The following is an 18647-nucleotide window of genomic DNA, read 5'->3' on the forward strand; positions in this document are numbered from 1 at the left end:
CAAGGTTAAAAAACCCCACTAAATTATATTAAAGTTTATGCTCTTATATGATTATTCCCAATTTATTTACAATTTTTGCTCCTATCATATTAAAAACTATAATTCAGTAATACCCTTAGAGGGCATAAACAATCTGAGGTTGTGCACTTTCTAAACTAAATGGAGAAAACTAAAGTAACATACAGTGAGTCTAGTCACTTATAGGAAGTTTTTGAAAAGTGAAAAATGAAAATTAAATGTTCAAATTATGGGTTATCACGATGATTTTCCTACCTTAAATACATTAAAGGCAAGAAAATAAGTTATTTTTGCCCAGGGAATAGAAATGTAATTATATTAAATGATGAAAAGACAGTTTCCAGTTGAATGTTACAAAATGATTCCCAATAGTGAGAGCTAATTGATTGTTGAACTAATTATTAAGGCACTGATGTGCTGCACTTCCCCTGGCCCCATCCATACAGCTCCTTGCCCTGAATGAAGACAACCCATTATTTCTAGAGGATTTGTACTTACAGCAGTACAGTATATCATCAGCCCACAGTGGAGGCAGTCCAAATATATTTTCTTCTTGAAGTGTTTTTCCTTGTTATCTCAATTCAAGATCTTCCATCTGGACAATCATGGTGCATGAAGGAGAATGCTAGGAGGTGATACAGCATGAAGAGCAATCTGCTCGGCTTCAGTTGATCCAGCAGGTCTTCTGTGGAACTATCAAATTTTGTCTCATTGACTGGACTGATTTGGTTGTGAGGGCTTTCACTATCACTCTATTTTCCCTGTTGTAACTGGGTTAATCAGGCAGAGAATGGGAAGCCCTAAAATTATTACCCCCATCCTTGGCTAAATGAATTTAATTGGAACTGTAATTGAAAATATGTGACTGTTGCAGCTCTTTGGTCTGTGAAATGAGACATTTCTTTTACAGTGGCTCCTGTACTTAACAAAGCCCTGGTCCTTTATTTCATCTCATCACATAATATTCTTAGTTCCTAAATAATTTCCAGAGCAAAATCTTTGCTTAGATGGCTGCCACACACAGAGAGAGACGGGGGGGGGGGGGGTTATAATCTGTTTGCTGCCATCTAGTGCAGGGCTTTTCAACCTTTGTACCACTTTTAGGATATGGCAACATCCGAGTACCACAAGTTGTGGATTATCTATCAACCCATGGTAATAAGGAATAAATCATTCCATCAGTGGAATAAAGAAAGTAGGAAAAAATAGTAGTGCATGGAATAACTAGAGCTTGTCGGTTGGAGGAGTTAATTTAGAGTATTTGTTTAAATAATTTATAAGAATTTCTTATTTTCTTCTAATTGTAAAATCATGCAACACAGAGAGATATCTATCACACAAATAAATACACTAAGTATAATAATTTAATATTAGTATAAATAGCTGTCAATAGCAAGATCAGAAAATAAATATATAAATTGTTCACAGAAATTACTAGGTGACATAATTTCAATGATGATAACAGATATCCCTCATCTTTCAGTCTTTCATTTAATCACCTTCCAAAGTTACAACAGCTCTGAAAAAAGTGATTATGATTGGTCCTTGCACTTATTACCAACAGTGTCTCCACAGTCATGTGATCAAAATGTGGACAGTTCAAGTTCTTGGCAGCTGACATGAACTTATGACAGTTGAGGCATGACATGATCATCATTTGCAAGCTTTCTCGGAGGCTTCCAAAAAAGCAAAGTCAGTAGGGAATCTGAATTTACTTAATGACCATGTGATTTGCTTAACAACCACAGCAAAAAAGGTTATAAAATTGGGCACAGCTTATTTAATGACTGCATTGCTTAGCAATGGAAATGCTGGCCCCAATTGTTATAAATTAAGTACTACCTGTAATCCATATTACCAATTTAATTTATAGATACTGAATGTTAACACCAGAAACTTTTATGGGAACTTTTTAATGTGCTGAAATATAGGGAAAGTATACATATCCATGTACAATGCAGAAAGTTTTTGACATAAAAATAAATTAAAAAGTAGGCTCTAAGACAGGTAATTGACTACTGCTAAAAAGAAAATTCTGTGTCAGATAATAGATAATTTATAAATAGTATACACTATTTTTATTTTCTTTTGATTGAATCTATATCTCACATTGTTATATATCAGCTTCTTTATGAATTTGAACTAGACAAGTATTTGAATTTGGATTCCAAGTACATGGTTTCTAAAAAAATCACATCTGATACTATTCAGGTGCAGAAATTATCTTTGAATTGAACTCTACTAGTAAATACAACCTTAACTGAGCAACAAAATTGTTTGTTAGTAAATATTTGAAATTCCAGAAGGATCCTAAAGTAGGAAAGTGAAATTGCACTTCTGATCAATCCTGAGATTCCATAAGGAATAGGGAACTGGGTCCAGGGCATTTCCTCAATCAGAACATCCTGTTTAAGGACATAATATTGGTTATGACTATGTTGGAAGGGTACCAACACTAGAATTTATTTTAAATATAAGCTAAAAATTCTAGAATAGGTATCCTTCCTGGGTTGCAGCAGAATAATGCATATTCTTGTGTATCTTATAATAATAATAATAATAAGTTGGAAGGGACCTTGGAGGTCATCTAGTCCAACCCCCTGCTCAGGCAGGAAATCTTATACCATTTCAGACAAGTGGCTGGCCAGACTCTTCTTAAAAACTTCCAGTGTTGGAGCATTCACCACTTCTGGAGGCAGGTTGTTCCACTGGTTAATTGTTCTAACTGTCAGGAAGTTTCTCCTTACTTCTAGGTTGCTTCTCTCCTTGACTAGTTTCCATCCATTGTTTCTTGTCCTGCTTTCAGGTGCTTTGGAGAATAGCTTGACTCCCTCTTCTTTGTGGCAGCCCCTGAGATATTGGAACACTGCTATCATGTCACCCCTCACCCTTTTCTTCATTAAACTACACATACCCAATTCCAGCAACCGTTCCCTATATGTTTTAGCCTCCAGTCCCCCAATCATCTTTGTTGCTCTTCTCTGTACTCTTTCTAGAGTCTTGACATCTTTTTTACATCGTGGTGACCAAAACTGGATGCAGTATTCCAGGTGTGGCCTTACCAAGGCATTGTAAAGTGGTATTAGTACTTCACGCGATCTTGATTCTATCCCTCTGTTAATGCAGCCTAGCACTGTGTTGGCTTTTTTGGCAGCTGCAGCACACTGCTGGCTCATATTGAAGTGATTGTCCACTAGGACTCCGAGATCTCTCTCACAGTTGCTACTATTGAGCAAGGTACCACCTATACTATACCTGTGCATTTGATTTTTCCTGCCTAAATGTAGAACCTTACTTTTTTCACCATTTAATTTCATTTTGTTAGATAGTGCCCAGTGTTCGAGTCTGTCCAGATCCACCTGTATCTTAACCCTATCTTCTGGAGTATTGGCTATTCCTGCCAGCTTGGTGTCGTCTGCAAATTTGATGAGTTCCCCATCTATCCCTTCATCCAAATCGTTGATGAAGATGTTGAAGAGCACTGGGCCCAGAACAGAGCCCTGGGGCACCCCACTACACACTTCCTTCCATGTAGATGCAGTTCCATTGAGGACCACACGCTGAGTACGGCCTGTCAGCCAGCTACAAATCCATCTGGTGGTGATGCTATCTAACCCACATTTTTCTATCTTATCAAGTAGTAGGTTGTGATCTACTTTATCAAATGCCTTACTGAAGTCCAAGTAAATTATATCTACAGCATTCCTCTGGTCCACTAGTTTTGTCACTTGGTCAAAGAATGCAATAAGATTTGGCTGGCATGATCTGTTTTTGACAAACCCATGTTGGCTGTTAGTGATAACTTTGTTCGCATCAAGGTGTTCGCTGATTTGTGTTTGATTATCTTTTCCAGAATCTTGCCAGGTATTGAGGTCAGGCTGATAGGTCTGTAGTTTCCTGGATCTATTTTTTCCCTTTTTTGAAGATGGGAACTACATCAGCTCTCTTCCAGTCCTCTGGTAGTTCTTTGTGCTTGGAAGACATATGAAGAAATTAGAACTGACTTGTCAACAGACCTTGGACACTTTTCTTGTTTCTTCTAATTTTAACTTACATATAACCATAGAATTTTAAGCCAGTTTTCCTTTCCAAGAAATTAGAATTGATTGATTGATTATGTGCCATCAAGCCAGTGTCAACTCTTAGCAACTACAAAGATTTTCTCCATTATGATCTGTTCCCAACTCGGTCTTTCAGGTATTCCAACAGTGCATCTTAATTTAAATGTCAGGATATGGATTGTACAAATCATACAGCTTTAGGTTAAGAGACAGGAAATAGAATCTTACACAACTTTGAACTGAATCTCCAAAATTAATTCCATTTTCAAGAACAGTGCAGGTAACAAAAAGTTGAAAAGTCCTTACTGATTTCTTTTCTATCTATTTATCTTATCTGTTAAGCTGTTCCAGCTGAAGAAATATCCTTTGTTTGCCACAATCTTTCAGTGTAGTGATCAAAAAACAAAAGGAATAACAATACATAAACACACAGTAACTATACAAATGCATACATACATATCTATATACTGTATATAGATAATAAACATAAGCAGGGCTTTTTTTCTCATAGAACGCTCAGAACGGAGTTCCGGCACCTTTTTTGCATGGAACCTTGTAGGGTAGGCAAGGCGGGTTGCATGACATGTGTGAGTTCCGGCACCTTTTTCTTTTACAAAAAAAGCACTGAACATAAGAAATACAGTTTATGCAAGAGTTAATATGGATTATCTTTTTAATTTTCTAGGGAAGAATATTCTTAGATGGGCTAGGGTACAACCTTAGATTTATGTTTTCATATACAAGCTGCCACACTGCTTCCATGTTTTTTTAAAATTAGCAAGTAGTAATTACACAGATTATTACACAAATAAGCACTGGTATCTCAAAACATATGTACATGGATGTAAATTTATCTTACACAGTAGCCAAGACTTACAATTAAGCAAAATTAAGTTGCCAACATTGCACCGTTTTAAAAAGAATCCATATTTATGGTAAATAAATTACATTCTTACAATGTTTTTGTTTTCTGTTGTTAGCCAGAGGATATTGGACAAGCACCAATAGTAAATGCCCCAGAAGGTGGGAAAGTAGATTTAGAAGCTTTCAGCCAGTTTACAAAAATTATCACACCAGCAATCACAAGAGTGGTGGATTTTGCCAAAAAGTTGCCTATGTTCTGTGAGGTATGAATTCCTTTTCTATTTAATTTGTTCTGGTTTCTGATAGCATTTTTATTGTTGATATTATTGTTGTTGTCCATAGATGTTTTGTATTATCTTATAATAGTTCAGAATAAAGAAAAAAAGAAAATTATGGTCCATGTGCATATAGGCACCCAATACAAATGGGCTAAAATAAAGCATCCTTTGACAGCACAGATCAGACCTTATCTTAGAGTTTTCAGTGATTTTTCCAGCAGTAATAGGAATATTACTGGGCAAAACAAATTCCACCAACACCCTGAAAAATGTCATTCATTTCTTTTTCTAGTATCATCACAGTATCACCAGATGGCTTTCTGTAGCCCCTCCAAAGCCAGACATGGGTTTTGCAGGCCTAAACTCCTGAAGTACTGTCTATCTCTGGTTTAAAGTAGCAACATGAATTCATTTAAAGGGCCAGGAACTGCATTTATGATGTATGCTAGGCTTTCAGAATCTTGACTTACTATTTTACCAAGATAGGGTCTGAAATCCCCTGTGCCATTATGTCTCCTTAGAATTAAAAGCAAGTTATAAAAAAACATGGGCCACTCTTCTTTATCTAAGTGAATGATAATAATTCAAATCAAAGTAGAATTTAATATGGAATAAACCATCATTCAAATGTAGGTCCTAATATATAACTGAACAGCCTACAGTCATTTTTTAACAAGCTATAGAGCATACTTAAGAAAGAGCATATTTTTGTGTACATCAGAGCTTCCCTGAAGAGGGGTCATTTTATGGATAAATAATGCATTTTTATCATGCTTAACATTTGGTAGTGATCATTTTGTTACTTCCAGTTTAATAGCTTAGTATGGCTACCTTTTTCTTTTAGTAAAACTATATTCCTTTATTTCTGTTCCCTAACTCAAAAGAACCATTCTCACTGCAATCTAATTTTTCCCCTCCTTGTTTTGCAAGCTCTTTGGAAAAGAGAAGCTTAATTTGCTGGCTGTGGGTTCATATTAAGGCCTTGCCTGCTGCTTCTCTTTTCCTACAGTCCTTTTCCTACAACCCCATTCCATTCCAATGTAGAAAACTGCTTGGTGAACTATGGTAGCAGGCCATTATCCAGAATATTGTTGCTGCTATAAGAACCTGGTCATGTACTTCCTTATACTATTTCCTTGCCCGGACCATTCATTCTGAGGATAGAGGAAGAGAAAAGGATTACACTCAAATTGATGCTGTTTTCCCTGGAGAAGATGAAAGGGTTGAGGGCAGGCCCATAAATGAATAGCTTAATATGGATTACATAGAACATAGTATATGCCTATGTTGGGCTTCTCTTTTCATATTATAATAAACAAAGTGTGTTCAATCCAAATTGAAACTATTTGCCCACTTCCATTACATATAATTTTTGGATAGCTTTCATGAGACATGGCACCTAAGATTAAATGCTTAAGTTTTTCATTGTGTGGTAATGTCAGTTTAGGTGTGTCTACTTTATTTGCTTATTTATTTAATTTACTTGCTACCCATCTCACTAACCAAAGCAATTCAGGGCAGCCTACATGCATTTTTCAACTTTTCAAAAAGGGAGAATTGACAGTACATATTTAGCATACCATATAATTACCATATAATTTGCCTGTTAGTGGGATATGTGTGAAGTTTTTCGGAGCCTACTCAACCTGAACAGAAGCATCTTCTGATATAATCCTAATCTAAACATATTAAACTTTCATAGAGTACGTGACTGATGATTTTTGCAATTGGAGTTGACATGAAACAAAACAAAAATGTTAATCCAAATGTCACGTTCAAAATATCCACTCTTCAGATGATATTGTTAAACAGGAAATGGAGAGGAAAATTATGACCCTCCAGATGTTACTGAGCTGTCATTATCCCTTAGCATAGTCTGCAAGCTACCTGGATACTGAGAGTCTTAATGTAGTGATATGGAAGATATATATTCATTATATTTTACAACATTGCTTTGTATGACACTAAATTATTAGATATATTCTTTAACAAACTTGTTCCACATTGGGTAGCAATATTATTTACCGTAGATGTATTTCATCAATTTAACTTTTTTTAAAAAAAATTAAAGCAGGATTTAGAACATTTCAATAAGGAAATGTACTAAGCTCTGTGGTTAAAGATGACTAGAAATATAATGGTACAGATACATTTTTAAAAGCACTGATTTGAAAGCACAGCATCTAGCACTAGATTGCAAAGAAACAGCGCAGATACTGTCCATATCTTTGCTGAACTTCGGTTCATGTTATGCTCCCATTAGGAGTCCTATGTCATTGAACCCCCATTGAAATTCCGAGCAAAATCAACTTTTCCTCTCTAGATGATCTGATGCAGATTGCAGGAGTTTGCTGGATGATAGGTAGCCAACAAGAAACCTTCAGTCCAATCAGCAAACAAGAGCAAGCGGAACGTATAACATTCTTACTGTTAGAGAGCAGTGAGAATGACAGTTTTCAACATAATAGTTTAGCTATGGTTTCTTACACTAGATATACTCATCTCAAGATGTTTCTGAAGCTCACCGTTGCTTTCATTGCTCTTCCTTCCTTCCTTCCTTCCTTCCTTCCTTCCTTCCTTCCTTCCTTCCTTCCTTCCTTCCTTTCTTTCTTTCCCTCTCCTTTTACTGTTTTAAAATGTGCTTCAGTGCTTTTTAGCTTACAGGGGGAAAATGAATAGTTTGTCTTTAAGTTTTCATCAAAAAGCACTGGAGTACAGTTTAAGTACATATAAAGTACTGCCACAGAATCCACAGGTTTGTGTCAAATACACTGAAGTACATCAGATACATATAAAATATTGCCATTTCAGCTGTAAATAACAGTTTCTGTTCATTAGAGAACAATGGTAAAAAGAAACGTAACAATTGGTATTTTAGCAAAATTGGAGATTGAGTTTAGAATATTTTCCCTCAAATTGGCTGCAGGTCAGTATCTAATTATTTTGTGGCCATTTTGCCTACTTTCTATTACACGTCCTAATAAAAGAGATAACAAGCTCAGGTTGGCTACTATCTGGCTAAGGAACATTATTCATTTATTCTGTAGTTTTCACCTCTTTTGTAAAATTCTACTCCTTCACAGAAACGTATGGCACAAAGCTGATAGCAATATGTATTGAAGGAATTGTATCAATTTCAAAATGATATCAAAATAAATGTTGATAATTTATCCCTCAATCTCCTATTTTATTCCTTATTGCTAAGAAATAACATTACTTTCTTTGAGAATGAATATGGTTGTAGTATCTTTCATTATGACTTCCTTTCCAGTATAGATTATTTTTTGCCTGTTCTTCAGGAATGTCAATTATAGTTCAATTAGGCTATCAGTAAATCAATCACTCCACAAGCTGACAAATGAAGAAAAGAAAAGGAAGAAGAGGAAGAAATGAATAAGGGGGAAACATAATATTTGTTTTTCCATATGAAGTCTTGTTTAAAATTATTATTTTTTATTTTACTTATTTTGTCTTTTTCTAAGCCCAACTACTTGCCAACAATTCTTCTGTCATTAAAATATGGCTTTTAATTTATGAAGGCAAATTTTTGTTGCTTCTAGAATGGTTTTGGCAATGCTAAATGTAATCACTACATCTGTAAAAATAATTTCTCCGTCCTCGCTGAACAGACAGAGGAAGAAAGCATTCATAGTTAAAAATAAATATCTTCAGAATATTTATGAAAGGAGAGTATTATTAGCAGAATTAATTACCATATGACACACAAAATCAGGATGGTATCCTTCTTTGAATATTCTGTTGATTTCTATTTCTAATTTATGGAATTGGCAGTTTATAAACAATAATAACTGCTATTAATAATAATAGTCAATGAAAAAATATTTTGAATACAAAGTTGCCAATTTTATTCACTTTCCAGTCACCACCATCATGATAAAAATCAAATTTAAAAATAACTTATAGATTGGCTTTTGGTCAGCCATTTACCATGTAGGAGAAATTCCAGATGTACTTTGTATACATATACTGATATTCTTTTAAGCAAATCTTAACCATTTTAAAAGTTTGGAATTAACAGGGCTTCTAAATGGATGGTTTTGGGCAAAGGTATTGTATAGCTGTTCCATATTTCTCCTTTTTGAAAATTTTCTATGGAAATTAAAGTGAAAGAAGAAAATATTATTAACAATTGTTTAAAGGACCCAATCTTCTGTGAATATGGCAGTGATAGTCTCTAGACTTGCCTCATAATGGGGAAGATTTGTTTTTGTGTTTGTTTTTATTATGCATAAAAGTATTTTTTCTGTGGGAAAATTTATTCCACCTGCAATTATTTGCAGCTGCCATGTGAAGATCAAATTATACTTCTGAAAGGTTGTTGCATGGAGATCATGTCCCTCAGAGCAGCCGTGCGCTATGACCCAGAAAGTGAGACCTTAACACTAAATGGAGAAATGGCAGTAACAAGAGGCCAGTTGAAAAATGGGGGTCTTGGTGTAGTATCAGATGCCATTTTTGACTTGGGTATGTCGCTATCATCATTCAACCTTGATGATACAGAAGTTGCTCTTCTTCAGGCTGTACTGCTGATGTCTTCAGGTGAGTGTGAAGATTTTTTAAATATTATGAATCAACATCCTTATCTGTTAAGGATTCTCTAAACCTTATAGAAAGATTAACACAAACTTTTTCAAACAAACATAATAAAAATTAGATAACACTGTTAAAAATCATTTATTATACAATGCTGATTTCATGGTATTAAGGAACTTTAGTACAACAGATTTTCCTTGATGAGTCTGGAGACAGATATCTCCACAGAAACCTTTGCTATTTCAAGTGTTCCATTAGAAAGCAAGGGGCCAGTTTTTCCCTATGTGGGCTCAAACTCTGTGATTCCTGATGTATTTGATTTCCCATCCATTGGTAATGATAAAAGAGGAGAGGAATGGAACCACAAAGAAACAATCATTCAACAACTGTACTTCCTTCTTAGAATAAAAAAACAACAATTTGTTAAATCAATAGCAGAAAACGGTTATACATGCTTTTATAATAATGTAGATATAATTGACAGTCTATACCATCCTTATCATGAGCAGACTTTATTTTTGGATTTTTTTTGTCTTTGGCTGATATACTTTGAGATGCTTAGGTTCTTTAGTGACATTAAATTGTGTGTGAGCATATGAGATTAACTGTATATGAAGATATGTGAGATTACTTGTAGTGAGGCAAATTATCCAGCACTTTCCTGTGTTTTCTGTATCCTATCCTTGCTCCTTATCAGAGCCCAATTTCTTGTCTGCTTGTGATTGTGTATGAATATGGACCATAGACAAGCATTATGGCATAATTTTTGCCGTATGGACTAGCATGTAAAAGAATCCTGGGCAAAGCTTAACATGGTTGCTGTCTTAGCTATAGCAGACCAAATACGTGTTAAGAATTTATTTTAAAATGATGCTGTGACTTTTCCAATGCAGTGACCAAAGAAGTAGAAATAAAACATTGGCTTTTGCTTTTTTCCTCCCATTTTATTTGCAAGGGCCTTAAGTGTTATTTAGGTCCCAATAGCTGTTGTTAATCCAGAGGTTAGTGTGGTTTGGTGATTAGATCATATTCAGAATCTTCTCAACTCTGAAACTCTCATGTGGTCTGGAGTCAGTTGCTATCTCTCAGTCCCATTTTATCCTTTTCTTTTTCTCACAGAGCTCTGAGATGAACAATTCACATTGCTCTGAGCTCTTTGAGGGGGAAAGTAGAATAAAAGTAGAAAAGTCAAGAAAGGGATGTAGTTCAGAGATCAATTTTAATGGAAAGAATGAAATCCTCACCATGACTTGAGAGGCTAGGAAGAAAGCTTAATTCCCTTACCACAAACAAAATTGGTCTTCCAGAAATGTAATTACCATTGAGAAAAGAAGAAAAGAACTAGTCTTGCAAGAGACTTTATTTGGTTGTCATCCAACTGTTATAGCCTGTTGTTTTTGCACTGAATCTTGAACAAAAGAAATAATACATAAGGAAAAAGGAAAGTTCTGAGAGCTGGTAGCTCTCAAAAAACTGGAAGTAATAATGTAATCAAGTCATTAAAGAGACAACTTTCAGCCTATTTACTTCTCCCTCCTTCCCTCCCTCCCTCCCTCCCTCTCTCTCTCTCTCTCCCTCCCTCCCTCCCTCCAGTGGGGGCTTACTGCACTACTTTTTAGTTTGTTTTCTTTTTTGTTTAAAAAGCACTTATATTTACTACTAAATTTCAGCAGTATTGTTTGGGTATGAGTGCGGTGGACAGAATAACCCCAAGACCCTGAAAAACCCGTCTAGACACAATAGAGCTCACATACTGGTTTTATGGCAACTGAAATATTGCAACAGAGTTTGCAATTTCAGCTTCAGTAGAGTGAACTGTTGCATTATGTCATCCAAGTTGACAGATAAATTGAGTTTTCCAGTGAATGCAACAGGTCCCAACTTCTGTCCAGTTTAAATATGCTCAGAGATCAGTTATCCACAGGGGTAAATTTTAATTTTGTGAACATAGCTAGCACAACCAGGTAACACAAACCTCAGACATTTTAAAATATATGATGTAAGTTTTATTAATCAGTTGATTGTAAGCACCATTCTGATATTGTTGACTCTGCCAAGATATACACATACAAACACACACACACACACACACACACACACACACACACACACACATTCCAGTCACAGTTCATTTGGAATACCTCCCCCCAAAAACCACCCCAGGCTTGTTTTTCCTGTCAATAGTCCCTTTTTCCTAGCTACTAGTTCACAAGGATCATGCAGAGATTCAAGATATGTAGCCTGGGGAAAAGTAATGGAAGGAATATACTTTTAAAAGTGAATGAAAGCTTTTATTTTTTTAACCAAATCTTGTATTTACAGATCGCCCAGGTCTTGTCAGCATTGAAAGAATAGAAAAGTGTCAAGAAAGTTTCCTCTTGGCGTTTGAACACTATATTAATTACAGAAAGCACCATATTGCACACTTTTGGCCAAAACTGCTGATGAAAGTGACAGACCTACGAATGATCGGAGCCTGCCATGCAAGCCGCTTCCTGCACATGAAGGTGGAATGCCCCACAGAACTCTTTCCTCCTTTGTTCTTGGAAGTGTTTGAGGATTAAAAAGACTGGAAACATTCTCAGAAATTCTATAGCACTACTGGGTGTCATTTCATTCCATTGCCTAGTTTTTTCTTCTTACTTTTGGTCCATTCCCATTTTGTACCACCTCCTTTGGAGGATTATTTTTAATAGGCATGAATGAATGAAGATATCCCTTCAATGCGGGTATTTGTCACAATTGCGTTTTTTGTGTGTCCTTTACTCCTTCCGATGTGAATCCTTTGAGAGTTTAACCTCGAGAATTTTAAGTTTATTCACCAGCACTCAGGCGACCCATGTTTATACTCATTGTTTGGAGAGATATGGATAAAATACAAATAAATTGAGGAAGCAAGAAAATGGATAGATAAATCCTGCCATATTTTATACAGTATTAACTCACTTTCTGGACACGAGACTTATGCTGAGCAATTCAGAACAATCTAGCAAGTGTTAATCTTGCTGAAGATCAAATGAGATCAGTTGCAGTTATATACAACTTGAAATATAATTCAGATGTATTGGGTTCTCTGCAGTGTGCTCCCAGAACCAGGTATAGGATTGCAACTTTAGCTATGCCTAATTTCACCTTGCCTTGCTTAAGAATAGATGAGTTTTATCCAAGTAAATCTCCCCCGTAATCATAATTTTATCATCATTTTGAGGTTATTATATTTTAGAAATTCAATTGCAGGTAATCCTCTTTTAATGGCTGATCTGTTTAGCAACTGTTCAATTATGGTGACACTGAACAAGTAATTTTATGATTGGTCCTTGCACTTATGGCCATTGCAGCATCCCCACGTCATTGACATTTGAGTGCTTTACACAGCATTCCACAGTCACATGATTGCCATTTGTGCATTTCACAACCAGCTTCTATCACACAGAGTTAATAAAAAAAAGCCAGCAGTAAAATCACAAGTTGCGGTCACGTGATATCTCACTTTAATGACCATGGGTGATTTCTTAGCAGTGGGAGTCACACCTTAAATCCACTACAGTCATATGATGCTTCACTTAGTCAACCTGCCGATCTGAATTGTGGTTGTTTAGTGAGGACCACCCTTGCAAAAACCTCCAAAATGCAGTCAGAGTCCTATTTTTCTCCCAGGTGAACACGGTTTCTCATTTCCTCATTTATTCAATCCAAAAGCAAAAACAATACAGAGCCAAGGCCCTTGATCTCTTTTCTTGTTAATGGTAATTTGGATACATTAGAGCAGGGGTGTCATATTCGCAATGTCACATGATATCGCAATGTATCATAACTTTTTTCCATTGCCGGCAATGGGGTGGGCGGGGTTTTGCTATGATGCATCTGGCCCGCGGGCTGGCAGTTTAACACCCCTGCATTAGAGTCAGAGTTAACTATATTTCTCCCACTTGCCAAAAAATATTTTAATAAGTAACTGAGTCAGTAGGAAGATATACTACTACATTCTTAGTAATTCTGGACCCTTGCCACTTATATGTTTTAAATATTCACATGATAATGACTTTAACCAGGATTCCCTGGTTCCTCCATTTTGTCTCTTCTAGCACATGCAATTCCTAAACCATAAAACATCTGTGCAATGAATTCTTCCCAATTTAATATGATACATCAGAAAGGTTTTCTCTATCCTTCCCTCAACTCAACAAAAATTAATTCCAGTTGTCTCTAATAAACCTTTTCACTCCCTTCTGTATAGTCGTATATCCTTTTTCTATCTATATACTGTCAGCCTTTCAGTGACTGTAAAGTACCCTGAATCCTAGGACTTGTGAATCGCATTTTATACAACCAAGAGATACGGGCCTTTAATTTTTTTGTGAACAAAGTGTCACATGCCATGACATGGAAATCCGTTTCAAAAAAAAGGATTTGACAGAATGTAAATTGTTAGATACACTCAAGCTTTTGGATCCTATTCCAAATGAATATTTGAAATTCTAAATTCCAAATCATTTTGTCCTCTTTAATAATATTTGCACTCAGGTAGACTGTCACTGTGGACAAAATTTGAATTATAATATTCTTTTCAGCCATGCTTAATTCCACTGACGACAAAAGTCTTTTCAACCCAATAGCCACCCATTCATGATCGGAGCTCAGTGCAGAATTAGGTGTACTGTATTTAAGTAATTTTCAATGACTTAAATACACTTGATTTAAGTCTACAAATGGTAGTTCTTATCAGTAAATGTGAAACCATGCAGTAAAACTTTCAGTCCATATGAATTGGAGAGAAGAAACACTTCTTAATGGCAGGTTAACTTCAATGTTTTAGTTTTTACAAAACAAAGGTTCACATTCCAGCTTGCTTTCTGTAAAACACTTTTGGTTCTATAGCAACCTAAATCAACATTTCAGTGAGTTTGCCTTATCAAGGATTGTTTTTTCTCCTGGATGATATCTTCTATGATAGGGGTCCCCAACCTGTGCTGTGGTCCATTACCAGGCTATGGCCTGTTTGCAACTGGATTGTGTGAGAGGCGGACTGGCATGTGTGTGCAGCCCAACTCACATGAGCAGTGGGCACCAGCACTTATAGCCCCGCTCTCATGAGTGGCGGGCACGGGCACTTGTAGCTCCACATGCACGAGCGCACTGTTCACACAAGTGGAGCTGGGTATGTATACGTATGCACATCTCCCCCTTGCACAAAACCATCCCCTTTCCCCACACACACACAGGGCTGTCAACCTGGAAAGGTTGGGGAATGCTGTTCTATGGGGCTTCATGGGCAAGGGATGAATCATTTTCCTTTGATAAACTAGGTATGCCTACAGAATAGGCATATAAGGATATTGTCACTGGAGAAATTTTTATAGTCTGCAGTTTCTTATCTTGTACAAATGTTGATGACATAAACATTTACATATTTTCAGAGTTGACTACTAGCTTGAGAGCTCTAAAAATGATTGTCCAAAAACATAGTTGAATCAACTTGATTTTTCCCCAAAAAATGATCACATTTACATCTGTCTAGACAACATATGTGAAGAATTGTGGTGGCAATCAGCCTATTTGGTAAGAAAAAAATGAAAATGTACCATATCATATATTTTTTCTCTTCAATTCTACCTTTTCAGAACTTGGAGTTGTCCATTAGACCAGATGTTTTCATCAAAATAATGACAGCATTGCACTATTGCATTGCAAACTTTAGTTTTTGTCATACATGTGTGCAGTGTCATAACATGTCGACATGCCAGAAGATCACCTAATAGCAGTAGAGAGGCCATAGAGAGGGGATTTATCTTATTTGCCTATGCCATTTTTACTTTTAAATCTCCATCTCTTTTTTATTTTGCTGCAAAAATGCATGATGTGCATATCTATTATTAACTTTATAGGTAAGATTATATCCTAGCTGGTTTACATCACAACACAAATAGTTATTATTTTTAAAATCTTTCTAGTATTGCTATTCATTTTCTCTGTCCCAAATATAAATATCTATATTAATGTTTAGTTCCATGTAAATCTGTCAAAGATCATAACCTAACAGAAAAGGGGCATCCAGTAATGACTAGATTACCTCAACCTTTGGCCTTAAGTACCCGTGGAAATGTTTCTTCAAAGTAAAGTAATAAATAGAATCTAGGATTATTTTTCAGAAGAAGTCCAAAGTCTTCTTTTGTTGAAGGGGACAAGGAAAGAATCTTGGATCCAACGTGATACTCCACAGTTTTTCAATAATCTATTACTATAAGAAGAGAATATCTACTCCCATCCATTTATCTTGATTAGTAAGAAATCTCACTATTACTGTGGAACAGTTCCAACTCTAGAAAACTATAATATGTTATGTATAAAACCTATAACAAACTAAGACCACAATCTAATGAATGCTATATTTTGATTTGCACTAGCTCTTTATGATGTGATATTAAAGATTAGCCCAAACCAAAAATACATGAAATTCATATTTGTTTTTCAATGTGCTCTATGCTATTCAGACAACAATTCATCAGAATTGAAGAGCCACATTTTGGATATCCCAAACCCAGAATTCCAGTTGCTCTTCTTTTTTCATGTGTAAGTGTGCTCATGTTACAATGGTTTCCATTTTTAGTCACACCAGAGAAACATATTATTTTAAATTATTAAAATCTGATACCTCGGGTTTCTTTACGACGAATAAATCCTGCAAGCACTGGTATGAGATTTTAAGAAACATCTCGAAGCATATTCAGCTATAGCTTTCATAATGATTACTAGGAGAGGTAAATTGTACACCCATTTATTCTTTGTGGGGAGGTCTTTTGACTGACTACAAAACATCTGAGTTTTTGACTATGCAGCTTTAATTCTGATTGTTTATGATGTCCCATGCTGTTCAGGTTTGTTTTCTGCTGTAGATATAATATCAAGTGGAGCATTATATAAAATGTTATTTCTCTTTTTAAAAATAATTGTTATCTTAATGTGTCCTGTTCTAAATGATAATTATTTAAGCTTCCGTGGGTTTGATGTTGCAACTGAGTTCCATAATGTTTTTAAATTGGGAGAGAAGATAGCGATGGACTCTACAGTGACTTAGCCATTTTAAAAACAATAGCACTGTGCCAAAATATAGGTGTCAGAATCAGATATTGAACATTTGTGATTTATCTTTGTGTTAATGTACTGCAGTGGAATTAAAAAGGCAATGCAATGTCAAAAGAAAAATGGTTGGAAGGAAATCTATAGACCACAAGATGAGCACATTGTTGTTAATGATGTATTCTATGCTATGTAATCTTAAAATGTAGATATCATATTGATATGCCACATAAATTGTCAGTAACATCATTCTTAAGGTTTTTAAATCTTAAGGCTTTTCAGATGGAGCCAATATTTTTTTTGTAGGATCTATCCTCTGCTGAAAATTAGACTCAAAACCCGTGAGACTCATTCAGTTCTTGCTTTATTAGAAAACAAGTGCAGTCCATAGGATTTAAGAAAAATGATGAATAAAATGGGCAATTCACTATCAGCCATTTGTGCCAGAACAAGTTTCTGCCTCATTTTGATAGTTATGAAAAATATTGAAAAAGTTGGGCACTCATTCATGATCTACTAAGAAATATTTCTTTGCTTGCCTTTTTGCAGCTTTGAAATAGCAAAACATTCAGGAGACATTTTGCTATGTTCTCTTGTAATTTCTGCTAGTTTGATTTATCAGAAATTTCCTTGTGATATTAGGATGATATGACCCATATAAACTTTTATAGAAATGTATATCCTAAGTAGGAGGGATTTATTTTCCTCAAAACAAACAAATATAACTAATTTAAAATAAAATAGGATTTTTTAAAAAAACACAGAAACATAAATACAGATTACTATAATTCTAAAAAAGCTTTGGCCTTTCTCACTAAGTTTTCACTGTGTTGTATAAGTGCTATCAAATGCAGAGTCTGCCTTGCTTCTGTATATTAATCCTCATTCAACTATGTTGCCTTCAGAAGCAGTATTGTGCAGGTAAAAAGCTGTTTGTGACTGTTTTGCACAGTTTAACTTTATAAAGCTAATTGTTATTTATGCACAAGACAATCAAATGAAAATCTACATGTAGATGAAATTGATGTAAATTATTGAGCACAATTGAAAATATTAATTTTGCAACTGAAATTATGAAAGTGAGAAATAAGATCATACTATGAATTGATAAACAACATTTAATTCTTTAAACTATTCTTTCCTTATGTCAATTATTTTAGAATTCCACAAAATGATGTTTTATTTCTTTTCATTTTATTAAGATAGATGCTGCTGAGCTTTGGATTAGCCTTGTTATGGTTTGGATTTCTTCAGACTAAGTTTGGAAGAACACAGATTTATTAGAAAGGCTGAAGATTTTGGGATAAAATTTAAATGTTTTGTTTGTTTTGTTCTGTTTTTTCCCCTTTCAAACAGTGTTAAATATATGCTAGATGAATAATATTTTTCAACCTAAAACTATATTAAATATGTGATCATAAATGTTTTAAACTACCTGAAGAGAAATTTGTATATTTGGGAAAAATATAATTTTACATAGCTTTTGTATGCAGATATTAATATGCAATTATGACTATAGTGAGTATAGATTATTATGTAAGCTTGAATTCTAAAAAGAAACATCTTACAATTTATATGTGTTGGTGTCTCTTATTTCTTGTCACTGAATTTCTTTGAAGCCTGTTCCTTTTAATATTAGACCAATGCTTAGAAATATATCCCCCTTTAAGATAGGATTGCAAATTTCCCTTTTCTTTAGGAGTACAATAGACTTAAAGTTTATATTTGGTGCCATCTAAGGGTCATCCAGATTGTGCAGCCCAGACCTGATAGTCTTACTTTCCAATAGTGGCCC

General features: G+C 35.1%; 1 protein-coding gene across 5 annotated transcripts in view; it reads left to right on the forward strand.

Moving 5' to 3' along the window:
- Positions 1 to 18369, forward strand: part of THRB (thyroid hormone receptor beta) — a 224619-nt gene extending 206250 nt beyond the window's left edge. For 4 of the 5 annotated variants that reach the window (XM_083376160.1, XM_083376158.1, XM_083376159.1 and 1 more), the window contains 3 exons: positions 5060 to 5206; positions 9523 to 9781; positions 12098 to 18369. In XM_083376160.1, coding sequence (XP_083232286.1) covers positions 5060 to 5206; positions 9523 to 9781; positions 12098 to 12339 — 648 coding nt within the window. In that variant the 3' untranslated portion in view covers positions 12340 to 18369. The remainder of the gene's footprint in view (positions 1 to 5059; positions 5207 to 9522; positions 9782 to 12097) is intronic. The other variant, XM_083376162.1, reaches the window with a different exon arrangement.
- Positions 18370 to 18647: the final 278 nt, after the last annotated feature.

This window comes from Vipera ursinii (assembly GCF_947247035.1).
Source record: "Vipera ursinii genome assembly, chromosome: Z".
Taxonomy (NCBI): Eukaryota; Metazoa; Chordata; class Lepidosauria; order Squamata; family Viperidae; genus Vipera; species Vipera ursinii.